The sequence below is a fragment of the Mesoplodon bidens genome, assembly GCF_964165515.1.
Source record: "Mesoplodon bidens genome assembly, chromosome: 5".
In the NCBI taxonomy this organism is placed as follows: Eukaryota; Metazoa; Chordata; class Mammalia; order Artiodactyla; family Ziphiidae; genus Mesoplodon; species Mesoplodon bidens.
This window is the reverse complement of record NC_138161.1, coordinates 8872601-8888680: the sequence shown is the minus strand read 5'-3', so window position 1 is coordinate 8888680 and position 16080 is coordinate 8872601. Positions and strand designations below refer to the sequence as shown.

Genomic DNA, 16080 nt, shown 5'->3' with positions numbered 1-16080 from the left:
AGAAGGATTACTTAAAGAAACAGATGTGTTTTCCAAGGACTGATGGTGGTCTTGCTTAGGAAAAAAGAAACTTGGTTTATCATAACAGTAGTGGGATAATAGTGATGAAGTGAATGGGTATAAAAAATGGTGTTAATGGTGGTGCTGGTGATGATAGGAAAAGAAAGCCACTACTTGGGCAAGAGTTACAAGTAAGAAAATGCTGCATTTTCCAGTGATATTTAGGTTTTGTAGCTATTCACTGATAGCTATACATTTTTGTTATTGAACTTTCTTCAGGGGACCACACTTTACTCTGAAACTCTAGCCCTAATTCCCCGTCCCCCCACTGACGTACTTGTTTTAAGAGCATGGTCGCTGATAATGTAAGGGGCGTTGCCGTGCTGCTGTGGCTGTCGTGAGAGCGTTAGGAGCAGCGATTGCTGGGAGGATGGCAGGTCTGGATGCGGCTGTGAGGGGTTAGCAGGCTACGTACTCTCCCTGTACCACTTCAGCCCTGCCCCTTTGCCCGAGACGCACACACTCACACACACACTGAGGCATGGATAGGAGAATATGAACAGCTGAGAGGAAACCGTTTTCTCAGTGCAGTCAGGGTTTAGTTCCAGCCAGGAGGTTGAGAATGTGGCAGAGTTTCTGTATGATGAAACAGCATATTTCACAGAGGCGGGAAAAGCAGTTGGGGTGAAAGGGCAGCAGTGGAAGGATGTCTTTTGTTCATTCCTCTAGGCACATACAAGGCTCAATTAAATGCCCTTACTTATCTTCCATCTAAACAGTAAACAGTTAAATACAGGGTAGAGATGGTGACTCTTTGAACCTGACCAAAAGAAGAAATAGATTAAACTGATACTCGAGGAGAGTCAAGGGGAAAGACTAGCAAATGAGGATGAGAATCTTCCAGAGCTCAATGTTCTCATTGGAGTTATTTCCTTGGGGCGTAAGTTCCAGGTATTTTTCAGATATACTATAGAAGCTAGGAAAACTGCTTCTCATATCATCTCAAATGATTTAATTATTGATTTGGGTTTTGTTGTGTCCTTAGGATGGTGCACCATGGACGATTTTGCCCTGGGAAATTTCACTGTAGCAGATTATGCCTTGTTAGAAGAGTGCCCTTATGTGGATGATTGTGTCTTTGCTTCTGAATTTATGTCCAATGATTATGTTCGTGTGACTCAACTTTACTGTGACGGGGTGGTAAGTAGATTTCTTAACTTTCTTTTTTTTTGACCACACTGCGTGGCATGTGGGATCTTAGTTTCCTGACCAGGGCATCAAACCCGTGCCCTCTGCAGTGGAAGTGCAGTCTTAACTACTGGACCGCCAGGGAAGTCCCCTTAACTTTTTGTTTTTAACATTATGTATTCTTAAAGGTTTCTTTTTTTAAAAAATTGAGGTATAATTGATATATGACATTAGTTTCAGATGTACAACATAAGAATTCAATATATGTATATATCGTGAGATCAGCACAGTAAGTTTAGTTAACGTCCTTCACCATACATAGTTATACATTTTTTTTCCTTCTTATGAGAACCTTTAAGATTTACTTCTTGAAGCTTTTGTGGTATAGAGCTATCTGAGTAAAGATATTTTTATGCTACACGAGATTTGATAGGGAGATATGTACGGCTTTTTTTTTTTTTTTTTTTTTTTGTGGTACGCGGGCCTCTCACTGTTGTGGCCTCTCCCGTTGCGGAGCACAGGCTCCGGATGCGCAGGCTCAGCGGCCATGGCTCACGGGCCCAGCCGCTCCGCGGCATGTGGGATCTTCCCGGACCGGGGCACGAACCCGTGTCCCCTGCATTGGCAGGCAGGTTCTCAACCACTGCGCCACCAGGGAAGCCCATGTACGGCTTTTGAAGAGGTCATTTCAGACGGAGAAGCAAGCAGTGCCTCAACAAGGAGAATGTGCAGTGCTGGTGAAAGCTTGTTTTCTGACTGGAGATGAGACTAAAGGCTCTCAGGGAGAGCCATAGAAACAGACTTGGGAAAACACTGAAAAAGGCCAAAAGACTCATTGGTTGAAGATGTTGTATTCAAAGTGTAAAAGTAAACGTACTGTAAGTTTTTAGTTTAGTCTTGATAACCCTTACATTAAAAATCAAGAACTGCTACTTTTGCATTTACCAAATACAAGTCAAAAGAATTTTTTTTCTTTTTCAGGGTAGACAGTATAAAGATTATACCCAAAGTGAGGGAAACTTAGGTGAGTACTTTGGTATTTTAATTTGTTGAAACAGCTATCAAGGGAGGTTCATGTATTGACATCAACATAACAGACTTATACATCTTTACAAAGTTTATTCTTTATTATCCTTTTTCACTAGAAATTTAAAAACTTTTCTTTGTTAAAATAGAATTTTAGCTAACACTTAGATATTCTTAACATCTGAGAGGTTAAAATATTTCATCCATTCATTTCTTACCTTTCCATATCCATTTTTGTCTTTTCCCTTAACAGTGTTGATTCATTCCAAAATGAGGCACAAAATATTAATTTAAAACTTTTTCTTTTTAATTAAGAGTTTGACATCTGCACTATGTGGTGTAGTAAACCTCTTTCTATCCTGCAAGATTACTGTGATGCCATTAAAACACACGTCTTCTGGCCACTTCTGTTTCAACGTCAACACAGTTCTGTAATATCACGGTTGCACCCCTGTGTGGAGGCAAAGTAAGTTACTGCTTGTTAACGCATTTTGTATGAACAGTGGTGAGTGTGTTGCCCAGTACTGAGGAACGCCAAGTGCAGTGGAAGGCTTATGTCTCATTCTTGTATACTGTTCAGCTCTACTTTTGTTTAATAGAGTGAAAAAAGTTAATACTTGGGATTTGGATATAAATGAATAAGCATGGTAACATTATAATGAATGAAACTCTGAAGAGCGTTAGATGGTAGATTTGAAGCTGAAAAAGGAAAAATTAATATGCTTGTTTATAAATACCAGTATTATAGTACAGAAGAAAGAAAAAAGTGTAGTATTTTGTCTACCTAATAAACAACTTATTATTACCTAGAGTGAAGTAAGAGAGCTTAATTTTATTCAAATAGTTTAAATTGAGGTATAACATATAGTTAAGTGTAAGATTCAATGAATTTTATATATGAGACCCTAATCTTTTAAAAAATAAATTTGTCTTTAAGCAGTTCTCATGCTTCTGAGATAAGTTTGAAGAAATTACAACATCTTGAGTTGATGGAAGATATTGTGGATTTGGCAAAGAAAGCTGCGGTAAGTGATAGACTGTGTTCCCCTCCCGCATTTCAAGAATATAGATAGTTATATGGTATTAGGCCCATGTTACTAATTTATAGTGGCTAACGGGTAATGGTTAACCTGAGCTTATTCTGCTATCCATGAGTTTGTGCTGTGTATTTGAGAGATCAGGTAGATGGCTATTTTCCTGGTTCTGACATGACACGATGAAAACCAGGCCTGCTCCTTACCGTTAACAAATAGACATTAGAATTTGTCACAAATGGAAGTGTGCACCTGGTTCACAGAAACCTTTGCCGCAGGTTCCGAAAGTGATGGGTTCTCTCTTGTAACGTAAAATCATGCCACTGTTAGCACCACCACAACAAATATTTTTCCTTTGGGGTAAACTTTATCATGTCAGGTTTGAGGAGGTGTCCCGGTACTACACTGAGGGTTTTTTTCCCTTGAAAGCCATTTAATAATTTTTCTCATTTCAGTTGGTTATGGAGCCAAGTGTTTTTCTTGATAATTCTGATTGCAAACTTAAATTTAGAAAGGGCATTCTGATATTTATTTCCTGCAGATTAATCCTTTGCAGCAACTTATATCAGCCAGTGTAATTTTTAAAAAATTTTATTTATTTTATTTATTTATTTTTGGCTATGTTGGGTCTTCCTTGCTGCACGCGGGCTTTCTCTGGTTGTGGAGAGCGGGGGCTACTCTTCGTTGCAGTGCGCGGGCTTCTCATTGCAGTGGCTTCTCTTGTTGCGGAGCACGGGCTCAGTGGTTGTGGCGCACGGGCTTCAGCAGTTGTGGCTCGCGGGCTCCAGAGCGCAGGCTCAGCTGTTGTGGCGCACGGGCTCAGCAGCTCCGTGGCATGTGGGATCCTCCCTGACCAGGGTTTGAACCTGTGTCCCCCGCATTGGCAGGTGGACTCCCAACCACTGCGCCACCAGGGAAGCCCAGCCAATGTAATTTTATAAAAAAATTTAGGTGTAATGAACCATACATCTGAAAGTTTAAAATCCGTACATCTAAAAGTTAAACTAAATCATTTTATTATTAGAACCCTGTGTAAGACTATTTCTGACTTGTTTTAGGGTCCTTAAGAGGTAAATTGGGGATGAAAGTGCCGTAGAAAGTGGACTACTATGTACATACAGTAATATTCCTAAAATGTAGAAATTTTTTTTCCACTAGAAAATTAAAGTATGATTGGCCGAATAAGGAAAAAAATGTTTTGTCTTTTCTGTTTTGCAGAATGATTCATTCTTTATTGGAGGCTTATTGAGAATTGGTTATAAAATAGAAAATGTAAGTGTTAACATGGGAATACGATACAACCACTTTGAATAAGTGGCAGTTTTCTCACTTCTCATTGCCCCCTGTATCAATACTAGGCCCACAGAGTCAACATTTTATAGGTAGCATTTAGTAGTACTGATTTCTGTATTTTGCCTAAGCAATCTCCTTGTTTGGGGGGTTTGCATTATTATCATTTTTTTCCCCATATATGTAGTGTAATTTTGAGCCTCTTTTACAAGTTGATTGTTTTTTCTCGTTTAGATTATTTACCTGGCATATGTTCTCTCCCAAATGAAATTACTAGGCCCCTGGTATGAACATTTTTTGATACACAATTACTAGATGATCTCCAGATACACTGTAGAATCTTAGCTCCCCGACCAGGGATTGAACCCGGGCCCTCAGCAGTAAGAGCGCAGAGTCCTAACCACTGGACTGCCAGGAAATTCCCAATAAACCGATTTTTAATGCTACTGGTGACATAAACATGTACATGTTTCCCTTAAGCCTGACACCAGCGTTGATGACTTCATTATTTAATTTCTGAAATCTTTTCCGACATGAGAAGTATGAATTATACTTCTGTGAACTCTCGACCCTTTGTGAAGGTCATTGCACTGAGTGCTCATTTGCCCAACCCTGCCCTCCTCTTGTTGCCTATATGCTTATTCTTCTCTTTGCCACAGACCATTTAAAGTACATAGTCCCTTTCGTGAACCTTAATAGATACCGTTAATCTTAAGGTAAGGATAGAAGTCCCAGTTTAGATGAGATCTGAGACCCCCTATTCACCTTGTGTTACTGTACTCTCCTGCTACCTAGGGCAGCCTCTGGCCAGGTTGTAGACCTCAACTTCCAGGTCTTTAATCATTGCAGCAGCATCCTGGGCTCTGAGGGTGGCCTGAGGTTACCTGAAGATATAACATATATGAGTCTGTGGTCTCTGTTAACTTGTGTGTTGGGATCTAGCTATTCTAGGTTGCATGCTATAGTAATGAAAACATGAGGTTGTACAAGTTTTGTAATAAGAGTCTGAAATACTATATAAGATAAATTTATAATGCCACATGTAAACTTGTAATTAATACACAAATCACATTTTTCATCCCTCTTTTTGAAACAGAAAATCTTGGCAATGGAAGAAGCTTTGAATTGGGTGAAATATACAGGCGATGTAACAATTTTACCTAGGTTAGGAGCAGTTGACAATTGTTGGCCTATGTTAAGTATTTTCTTTACTGAATGTAAGTATAAATGCTTTAAATTGTTACTTGACTCAGTTTTATAAAGGTATTATTTTGGAAAATAGGATATGTAGCTATGATTTCTTGTTTATCTTAGGATTTTAAAAAACGTTTTTCTCTTATGAGTAAAAGCCTGAATAAGAGAACTTTAACCCTGTAGTTAATTTTATTCTGTGTTTCCTGTCTTGATGATATCTGTGATGTTAATACTTTTGAAACATCCTAGCAAATGTATGCCATAAATTATTAATATATAATACCTAAAGAGACCACATTGGGGCTCATGTATTCTCATTCATAAGAGAAGTAACTGAGCTAAAATTATAATTTTCATTTCTCTGATGAATTTGTTATATATGATGAAGCTGCCTTATATATATATATATATATATATATATATATATATATATATATATATATTTTTTTTTTTTTTTTTTTTTTTTGCGGTACGCGGGCCTCTCACTGTTGTGGCCTCTCCCGTTGCGGAGCACAGGCTCCGGACGCACAGGCTCAGTGGCCATGGCTCACGGACCCAGCCGCTCCGTGGCATGCAGGATCTTCCCAGACCGGGACACGAACCCGTGTCCCCTGCATCGGCAGGCGGACTCTCAACCACTGTGCCACCAGGGAAGCCCGACTGCCTTATATATTTTTTACCTTGTGAAATATTTTTCTCTAAAATATTTGAGTGTTAGTAGTGTTTTTATAGGGATCTTGAAACGAACTATTTGGCTCTTTAGTTGATAATGACTGATAATTTGCCATTTCCATTTGCCATTTTGAGTAGAGGGCACATTTTTTACTCTTGACCTGAGTGTTAGAGAGAAATTAAGCTTAAATATGAAGACAGGTTTTTCTTTTTTTTTTAAAATAAATTTATTTACTTATTTTTGGCTGCGTTGGTTAGTTGTGGGGAGAGGGGCTACTCTTTGTTGTGGTGTGCAGGCTTTTCATTATGGTGGCTTCTCTTGTTGCAGAGCATGGGCTCTAGGCTTGCAGGCTTCAGTGTTGTGGCACATGGGCTCAGTAGTTGTGGTGCATGGGCTTAGTTGCTCCTTAGCGTGTGGGATCTTCTTGGACCAGGGCTTGAACCTGTGTCCCCTGCATTGGCAGGTGGATTCTTAAGCACTGTGCCACCAGGGAAGCCCCAAGACAGGTTTTCCTGATGTTTATTGGACGGTGGGCTGTATTACGTTGATAGAGATTGTTCTCTTCCTTGTTTTTGAAGCCTTTAATTATAGCCTAGATTTTATGGTGGAAGTAAAGGACCAGTATCATGTACTGGGCACCCATTTGGGCTCGTTTCTGACTCTCTCTCTGTTCTCTCTTTTTATAATAGTTCTGCCAGGTAGATGCTGTGATCCTATTTTAGAAATGAGCAAACTTTGAGAGGTTAAGTGATATTTCTTTAGTCTATTAAGTAGTAGAACCTAGATGAGAAGTCAGGTCTCTCTGATCTCAAAGTTCGGGTTTTTGTTCTATAATCTTATTCTGTCCCTTTAGTATTAGTTTACTTTATTTGGTCACTTTCCAAAATTCTTTCTTCAATCTTAAATTTTAGGTACTGCTTCTGCCTTGGAAATGAATATGTTTGGCTAGAAGCGTAACTATAGTTTTGTTGCAATAAAATTATTATTTACCACTTAAAATCTTTTTTATAGAACAGCTTAAAATACAGAAAATGATGTCTGATCAATTTTTAACATAAATTTTGGTTATTACCTACTGCATTTTAATTAGGTTATTAAATTTTTATGAGAATAATGTTTCAAAAATGTCAAATTTTAACGTTCATGAGAGTCAAAATGTTGAATTAAGACATTTTAAATCCTTCATTTTTTTAATATTCAACACATCTTAGAAAGTAGTTTCTCAGGTTTTTGTTTTCAGAAATTTTAGTTAAACTTCGTGCCAGGTACACCATAGCTCAATAATGTTTGTTGAATGGACTTGAGTGATTATGAGGCCTATTTGGAATGTGTTATGACAGAGCACTGTTAACTACACTTAGAACTAGAGTAGTAATAAACAAGGCTAGAAATAAAACAGATTAGATTCTTAGCACGCAATGAATCTGATGTTTTCTGAAACATTTTATCAGCTGTTTATTACAAATATATTGTTCATACATGTAAAAGATTATAAGAAACATTATTTAGAAAGTATAATATCTTGAACTTTACAGACTCAACCTACGTAGCCTGAGAATTAGAACATTAACAATACCAATTTGTTTTTTTTTAAACAAATGTTCTCTCACTCTCTCCTAAAAATAAAATTTAGACAAGTATCACATAACTAAAGTTGTAACAGAAAACTGCAATTTGCTTGAAGAATTTAAAACTCAAAGTTGTGCGGAGTGTCTAGAGGTGAGAATAAATATTTACTTGTAAGTATATTTTAAGATTTGCTTGTTAGAACTTTTATTAACACTCAGAGGAAAGTTCAGTAAAACCGCTGTCAATCCACAAGGAACTACTATAAAATTTGATAACATGTTTGAGGGAAATTTTTAATAAATTTTGATTGGAATAGTTTTTTGGAAGAGGAAGCCATCTTGATCAGAATTTTCTAATGTTATAGATTTTAAGAGTTAATTGAAAATCGAAATTTGATTTTTTTAAATTAAAAGGCTTTTAATTAGTTGAAGGAATATGATTTTTCTTTGCCACCAGCTTTATTGACATGTAATTCACATGCCATACAATTCACTGATAGGAAATATGATTTTAACTAAATTTTTAAAAAGGGACTTAGGAAAATAATATTCTACTTAATTCTCTAGCTAAAGCCATTGATATAATCCAGTAAATAATAGTTAATTTGTTTATTTTGAAAATTTGAAGGTTTGAGGTGAAAAGTTTTAGTTATATCTGTAGCATCTTTGATTTCATTTTTTGTTGTTGTTGGTTGTTTTTGTTTTTATTTCATCCTTGCTATAGGTCACCTCATTTTTGGGGGGGGCAGTTAGTCTAATCAACAGTGCCTATATGTTATTGATTTATATATTATTTTTTAAGCATTCAGGTTTGTTGAATAACATCACATTTTCTAACCTAAAATTAAAATTCTACTTGGATCGTATTTCTTTTCTGCATATGCAGGCATGTCAAGGTCTGTTTAAAAGTGGGCCTGCCAAATACGGTACACAAGGGGTAAATTGTTAGTGTTATTCATAATGTGATGGCTTTGTTTACTTTTTAATATCCCTTTATCAAAGTTAGCGTCGAGTCATTAGAGACAGACAGGTTTCTTTAAATGTATATTCCAAAATGTTGGGTATTGAATTCTCATTTTCTGCCTAAGTAATCCCCCAGGTTATTTCTGATATCTGAGATAGAAACCCAGAACCATTTTTCCTAAATATTGGGGTTCCTGATTCTCTGCATTTAATTGATGGGTCTTCTTTTACCTTGATTTCTCAGCAAGGAGAGCTAATGAAAATGAAAGGAAATGAAGAGTTTTCCAAAGAAAGATTTGATATAGCTATTATCTATTACACCAGAGCCATTGAATGTAGGTAAGAGCAAAATAGAACAATGAGACCCTTTTTATGTGGCAGATCAAGTTAGAATGCTAGTCATTAGAAAGACACACAAGATGAGGAATTGGAGAATATCATCAATTCGCTATGCAGAATATATCTTCTCACCCGTAGATATTAGAAGCATGAGATGACCTGAGTAGATGAACTTACTAATCAAGTTGTATAACTCAAGCGAGTCAGACGAAATTGTGAATTTGCTTGTACCCTGCCCCACTTTGGTCCCAGGCTTTCCAGTACAGTGTCATCTGTTCTTGCTTGGTCTTGTTTTCCCTTCAACTAATTCCTTCCAAATTATTGACTGATAACAAAGGGTTAGTTACTAGTACTTAAGATGTCACCCATTCAGGGATTTGTGCTTTCTATGAGGGAATTTTTAGAGGGTAACAGCTGGAATTGTTGAGAGAATGCATGTGTGCTCTCTCCCTCATCTTCTGTTTGCTCAGCTGCTAGAATTTTGTAGCATTCCTGCAAGCGTGCCTCACCTGGCTCCTACTGACATCTTAGCTGGCCCACCTAATACTGTAGCAGCCTTAGGAGGGTGCGCTGTAGACAGCTACTCTCTTTGCTGTCTTACCCGTCTCCACAGGGAATGAGTGAATCCAGATAGCACACCACCTCTGAAAGCCTGCTGCTCTGTTCTTCTAGGAAGAGGTAGAGAAACAGTAAAAGAAAAGCAAAAAGGACAAAACTCGAAACGAAGCTGTTTAAGTTACTGTTGTAATTTACAGGCTTCCTGTATTTGAGTTCTTTGTGAAGGTGGTACAGTTCTGACTGACATAAATATTCTGTTCTCTACAGTTACAGCATACTTGTAGTTTGCTAGTTTTTTAATATGTCTCATTTGATCCTTGCAGCAGCCCTATGAGCTAGGCAGAAAAAGTAGAACTTTCTAATCTTCATTTTGAATACAGGGAAGTTTAAGTTGGTTTGAACAAGTTACTCAGGCAGTGAAGGAACAAGAACTATATTCTTTCTGCTCTGCCACACGGATGTCAAGTTTTTGAAAATTATTTCACGCCTTATGATTTCTGTGTTACGTTTGTTTTGTACGTAATGTTCTTTACTGACGAAACATTCTTTCTTTTAAAGACCTGAAAATCACCTTCTTTATGGTAACCGAGCTCTTTGTTTTCTTCGCACTGGACAATTTAGGTAAGTTGGTTAGAGTGCCTAATCACTGAATTGTTAGGCTACATACCTATCTTTGAGAAGTATTTCTGTTTTGCAGTTACGCAAGAAAAGTCTTCAGTAGTTCTTCGGCAGAAATAGTTAAATGCTTAGAAGAGAGCTCTTTAGGCTTTATGTATAAAGACAACAATGACAGCAACAGCTCTTCTGATTGAGTGGATAACATGCTATGCATTATTTTAAGCACTTCATATAGGTTATTTAATTCTCACAAGACATTTAATAGATAATTATTCTCCGCATTTTACATTTGGGCAAACTCATACCATTAGTCATTAGTAATTGTGAATTGGGTTCTACCCTGCCCCATTGTTTTTCAAGCTATGATGCAGTGATGCCAAGATTTGAACACAGACCTTATCTGATGATGTCAAAGTCTGTGTTCATAACACCTATAATATATTACCTTCTTTTGCTCTATTAACTATTCTGTATAGTTCTGGAAGAATTTTTGCTGTATTTGTTTCCTCTATCTTGGTATGAAAAAATCAAGTAAATATCCTTCATAAGTGAAGGAAAAGAAATTTAATGGTTTAACTCTGGGAGTGAAATCATAATTAATTCTTAGTTCCTCATGGTCCACTAAGCTTTTATGTATTAGTTGAGAAAGATTGTTGACACTGCACCATGATTTTATTGTCTCAGTTTAAAATTTTTAGGACTTAAATATTAAGCATTAATGTTGAGCAGTGTAGATGACAGTTATATTTCACTGTCTCCTACCTTATTGTAAGAAGGGTTTCGGGTTGCTTCAAGAATACACCCACTCAGTAGAAAAATATTAAAAACAAACAAAACAAACCAAAAAACCAAGTTAGAGCCTGGGATCCTTAGAATAAAGCTGCATAGGCATAAGGTCCTGCTTAGTGATTGGTTATAATTCATATTTGCATCTGACCTTTCTGTTGCCCAAAATAAAAAGAGAATACCCGACAAGTTACATAATTCTCACTGACCATGAAGAAGGAGGACACCAGTTGCTCAGGTGAAACTTTTCCTGGTGTTTAGTTCTGGAAGAAGTTTCTTATATGGCTTACAAGTAATACGAACTGAGTGGTAGAGTAGAGAAGAACCTCAGCAACATTCCTGTTCAAAGGAAAACACTCCCTGAGAGTGCAGTGTTGGGTTTCATAAATAATTTTTTTCATTAAGTTTTCTCATGATGAAAGCAGAGAATATGATATCAGTTGTTGCTCAGGGAAAGGACTTACGTTGGGAGGTGGGAGTGGGGACTATAGTATATTCCAAGTATGAAGCTTTTAAAAATAACCTGTATGTTTTTCTTTTATTATAAACAGAACACTTTCTCATGGTAGAAAATTTGGAAAATACAAGAGTTTAAAAAGAAGAAAATAAAATCACCACCTCGGAGAATACCGCTGTATTAACGTTATGCAGCTTTTAGATGGCTTAAGCCGTGGATAAACCGAGGCTATCTAGTCTAGAGGAATGGATGGGCTTGACACAGTCTTCCGTCAATACCACTGTCCTCAACTGGTTCTGACAAGAAATGAGCTGCAAATGTCTTTAGCTTATTGCCTCTGGCTAGGTCCAGAATTGCAGATATCCTGTGCTGTTTGAAGGTCAATCTGTATGCTTTCAAGATGAATAGGTTGGGCAACTTGGCTAGCCTCTTGTGAAAATCGAGGCACCTATCTGAAACCTTGATTGGGTGGAAGGTCATCCCCTCTGCATAGGGGATCGCCGGGAGCTGAGAGGCAAACCAGGGGTTTCTGCCCTCTTTCGTGAGTGTTGAATGCTAGACACTCAAGCAGGATCCTGCTAAAACTCTGCTGTAAAGGAGGTGCATCAAAGTAGAAGTACAGAAGCCAGGTAGCCTGGTGAGGTCAAGGTCAAGAGCAGGGTTGTGCATCCATCCTTCTACCTCCCTCCTGCCGGTCTAGGTTTGTGATTCAACACCAATGAAGTTTTCTTTAGAGGCAGGTCAGCAGCATTTCCTTATTAGGCAATCACCAATATGTGCTGGATGCTTATTTAATGTCAGAAGCATTATGCCACACATTGGTTTTACTGTTGTTTCCCACCTCATTCATTGTTTATATGACTTGCTCAGTAATGTAGGGATAATGTTTTCTGAACCTGCAATACACATAACTCCTGACCAGTTGAGTGGTTGATATGACTTCAGAAAAGAACATGTTTTCAGTGATTCAGACATGCCGTTGACTCAGGAGGACCCATGCCATTTAGCTGGGTTACCAAGATTGAGATGTTTTGAAGCCCTCACATCTGAGGGTTGGTAGGTCCATTATGGGAATCTGGCTGAGCAGCTGCAGGAACAGCTGAGGGTAAAGCATCCGACCTCCCTGGCATTGTTCTGAGCATTCTGCGTGTATTAACTCATAAAACCCTCACAACCCCGTGAGGTAGGTGCTGCTCTGTCGTTACAGACGAGGAACCTGGGACCTGGGGGAGGTCAAGCAGTGTCCTCAGGCACTAGGTGGGTGTGATGGAGCCAGAATTTGAACCCAGGCAGCCTGGATGCAGAATCTCTACTATTAATCACCATAAGGTGATGATAGAATCAAACGGCAATGTGAAAGTTGAAAAAAATTAAAATAATGGTCTAAATAGTCAATAAACATGATTGTCCTTACAGGATGTGCAGATTAAAAACTGTGAGTCTCTCTTTCGTACCCATCAGATTGGCAAAAATTTAAAAACCTCATAACACCAAGTGTTTGAGAGGATGTGGAACAAAGGAAACTTTCATACTCGGCTGGAGAAAAGTGTAAATTGGTGCAATCACTGTGGAGAGCCATTTGGCAAGGTGAAGATGTGCGTACTCTGCCGCCCGCTTCTGGGCTACCCAAGAAGATGTATACGAGCCTTCATTAGAGCGTTGTTTTTAAGAGTAAAGAAATGGAAACAACCTAAAAGTCCATCAGTAGGGGAATGGATAAAATGAATTATGGTATATTCATACAATGGAATTCTGTGCAGCAGTTAAAATGAATGCAATGTTGAGTGAAAAAGCAAGTTGCAGAATGATTTGTACGGTATGATGCCATTTATATGATGTTTTAAAATGTGCAAAATGATATGCATATCCATAATTAATACATAGTATGTATTAACAATGTTTTTAAAGTGCATGGGCATGTTAAACACCAGGGGAGTGGCTATCTCTGGGGAGGGAGGGAGGGAGGGAAAAGGATTGCAGCTGGGAAAGATGGTTCACAGTGGGTGTCAGCTGTAACAGACCTCTGCAAGAAGATCTGAAGTAAATATGGCAAAATGTTAAGGTCTTGCTAAGCCGGTACATGGGTGTTGATTATGTTAATGGTATTCTCTGTACTTTTATGTATATTTGATAAAAAAGTAACACAGTGTAATTTAAAATGCACATAAGATGAAAAAAAGAAAAAACACCAAACATTAAGGATAAAATAAGTGGAAAGTCATCTTGAAAGGAGAGAAATAGAAGTATTTTAAGACCAGTGGTTGGGAGCCTGAGGTGAAGTATGTGTGGGGAAAATGCTTCACTCAGAAGTGGTCAGAGAGTGCTGGAGGTTTTCATGCCGAATAGCCCCACTTATAATGGCCTATACTTGTAAGTCGGGCCACCCTTGGGTGGGTATAGGGGAGGCCCAGAGTCAGTCAGAAAGAACCCTTACCGCTCTCCAGAGGTGTGCACCTCCAGGTCAGCAGATGTTGCCCTGGGGAAGCAAATGGAGTGGGGTTGGGCTTAGGGAGGGCGGGTGGAAATACGCTCCCTCCTGCCACTGCTTCTCCCTGCTGAATCCTGCAAGCTGAGGAATGCGTGCAGTGTATCCCAGCATGCCTGGCTGGGGTGACATGTCCTTTTTATTCTGATCTTCTGTAAGTTCACTTTTTAAGTATAATTTGAGAGTTAGAGGGCATTTTAGAGTGATCATTTTAATTGAAGTAATTAGAAGTTTACAGATTAGAGGGGAATCTAGAAAAAGCAATCAGGCATCTATAGCATCTATAGTTACAATGATTTTGCAAGGTATATGATTAGGCTTACTGTTTAATTCATTCTTGTGGGACTCGTGAAAATTTGAATTCTTTGGTGGGATGGGATAAATTGTGTAATGGGAAATGTAATTGGAAAAGGGGAAAGCCTTGGATTTTTTTAAAAAATTTACTTTGGAAAACGATGGAATTTTATTATTTATTTATTTATTTATTTATTTATTTATTTTTGGCTGCGTTGGGTCTTCATTGCTGCACGCGGGCCCTCCCTAGTTGCGACAAGCGGGGGCTACTCCTCGTTGCGGCGCGCGGGCCTCCCATTGCGGTGGCCTCTCCCGCCGCAGAGCACGGCCTCCAGGCGTGCAGGCCCCAGCAGTTGTGGCACTCAGGCTCAGGAGCTATGGCACACGGGCTTAGTTGCTATGCAGCATGTGGGATCCTCCCGGACCAGGGCTGGAACCTGTGTCCCCTGAGTCAGCAGGCAGACTCTCAACCACTGCGCCACCAGGGAAGCCCCAAACGATGGAATTTTAAAACTTGATATTTACTTTGACCTTTTGGTATTTAACTATCTACCCGTTATATGATATTCCCTTCTGTTAGCTCCCAACTTGTGATTAATAGCAGGTGGATAGACTTTAAATGATGTGTGTGTGTGTGTGTATGTTTCTGAATTTCTCTGAGGCCCGAGGTGTACATCAAGTCAGTTGTATGTTTCTGTGAGAATTTCAAAAATCTTAGTGTATGTGGGGAGCTTTAGTGTACGTGTTGGTTGGTGAATTATTCCTCACTCTTTTCTCTTACTTGTGCCGTCTCTTTATTTTGCTTAAAAGCTGCTGAATTTGCTTTTGAAGGAAAGAGTTATTTTTGCAGTCTTCTTTGGGGCACATCCCCTTTTTAAAAAGCAGTAACAGGGCTTCCCTGGTGGCGCAGTGGTTGAGGGTCTGCCTGCCGATGCAGGGGACGCGGGTTCGTGCCCCGGTCCGGGAGGATCCCACATGCCGCGGAGCGGCTGGGCCTGTGGGCCGTGGCCGCTGGGCCTGCGCGTCCGGAGCCTGTGCTCCACGACGGGAGAGGCCACAGCAGTGAGAGGCCCGCGTACCACAAAAAAAAAAAAAAAAAAAAAAAAGCAGTAACAAATGCACATCATAAAAAGTTGTGTGCTAAAGGATAAGCTGAAAACTCTTGCCCAGCTGAGACCCCTGCCCTAATTCCTTTTAGATCCTTGTGTATTTCCATGATATTGATATTCCATGACTATACTAGCACTTATTACATTGAACCAAATGAAGTTGCTTTTATAAATCAGAATAAGGCAGTTTTGTTTGGTTCAGTGTGATGTATATGTCCTTTTTTTTTTTTAACATGGGTAAGAGCATATTATACACCCTGTTGTACCTCTTGCTTCTTTTAATGTTTAAATCTTGGAGTTGTTGCATATCAGTGAATATAGAGACCTACCCTAGTTTTTACTCATGGCTGCATAGTATTTTACTCAGTAAATTAGTTTGTATTAGCATATAGCTTATTTCCAGTTTTAAAAATTATATACAGCAGTATCCTTTTACTTACATTCTACACTCAGATGCAAGTATATATATATGTAGGGTAAATTCCTGATAAAAATTTA

General features: G+C 38.7%; 1 protein-coding gene across 3 annotated transcripts in view; it reads left to right on the top strand.

The window, feature by feature from the left end:
• TTC3 (tetratricopeptide repeat domain 3) overlaps positions 1–16080 on the top strand; it is a 142008-nt gene that overhangs the window by 11765 nt on the left and 114163 nt on the right. For 2 of the 3 annotated variants that reach the window (XM_081234151.1, XM_081234153.1), the window contains exons 2-10: positions 1046–1200; positions 2170–2212; positions 2530–2680; positions 3152–3239; positions 4467–4520; positions 5635–5755; positions 8039–8124; positions 9181–9275; positions 10392–10454. In XM_081234151.1, the coding sequence (XP_081090277.1) occupies positions 1057–1200; positions 2170–2212; positions 2530–2680; positions 3152–3239; positions 4467–4520; positions 5635–5755; positions 8039–8124; positions 9181–9275; positions 10392–10454 (845 nt within the window). In that variant the 5' untranslated portion in view covers positions 1046–1056. The remainder of the gene's footprint in view (positions 1–1045; positions 1201–2169; positions 2213–2529; positions 2681–3151; positions 3240–4466; positions 4521–5634; positions 5756–8038; positions 8125–9180; positions 9276–10391; positions 10455–16080) is intronic. The other variant, XM_081234152.1, reaches the window with a different exon arrangement.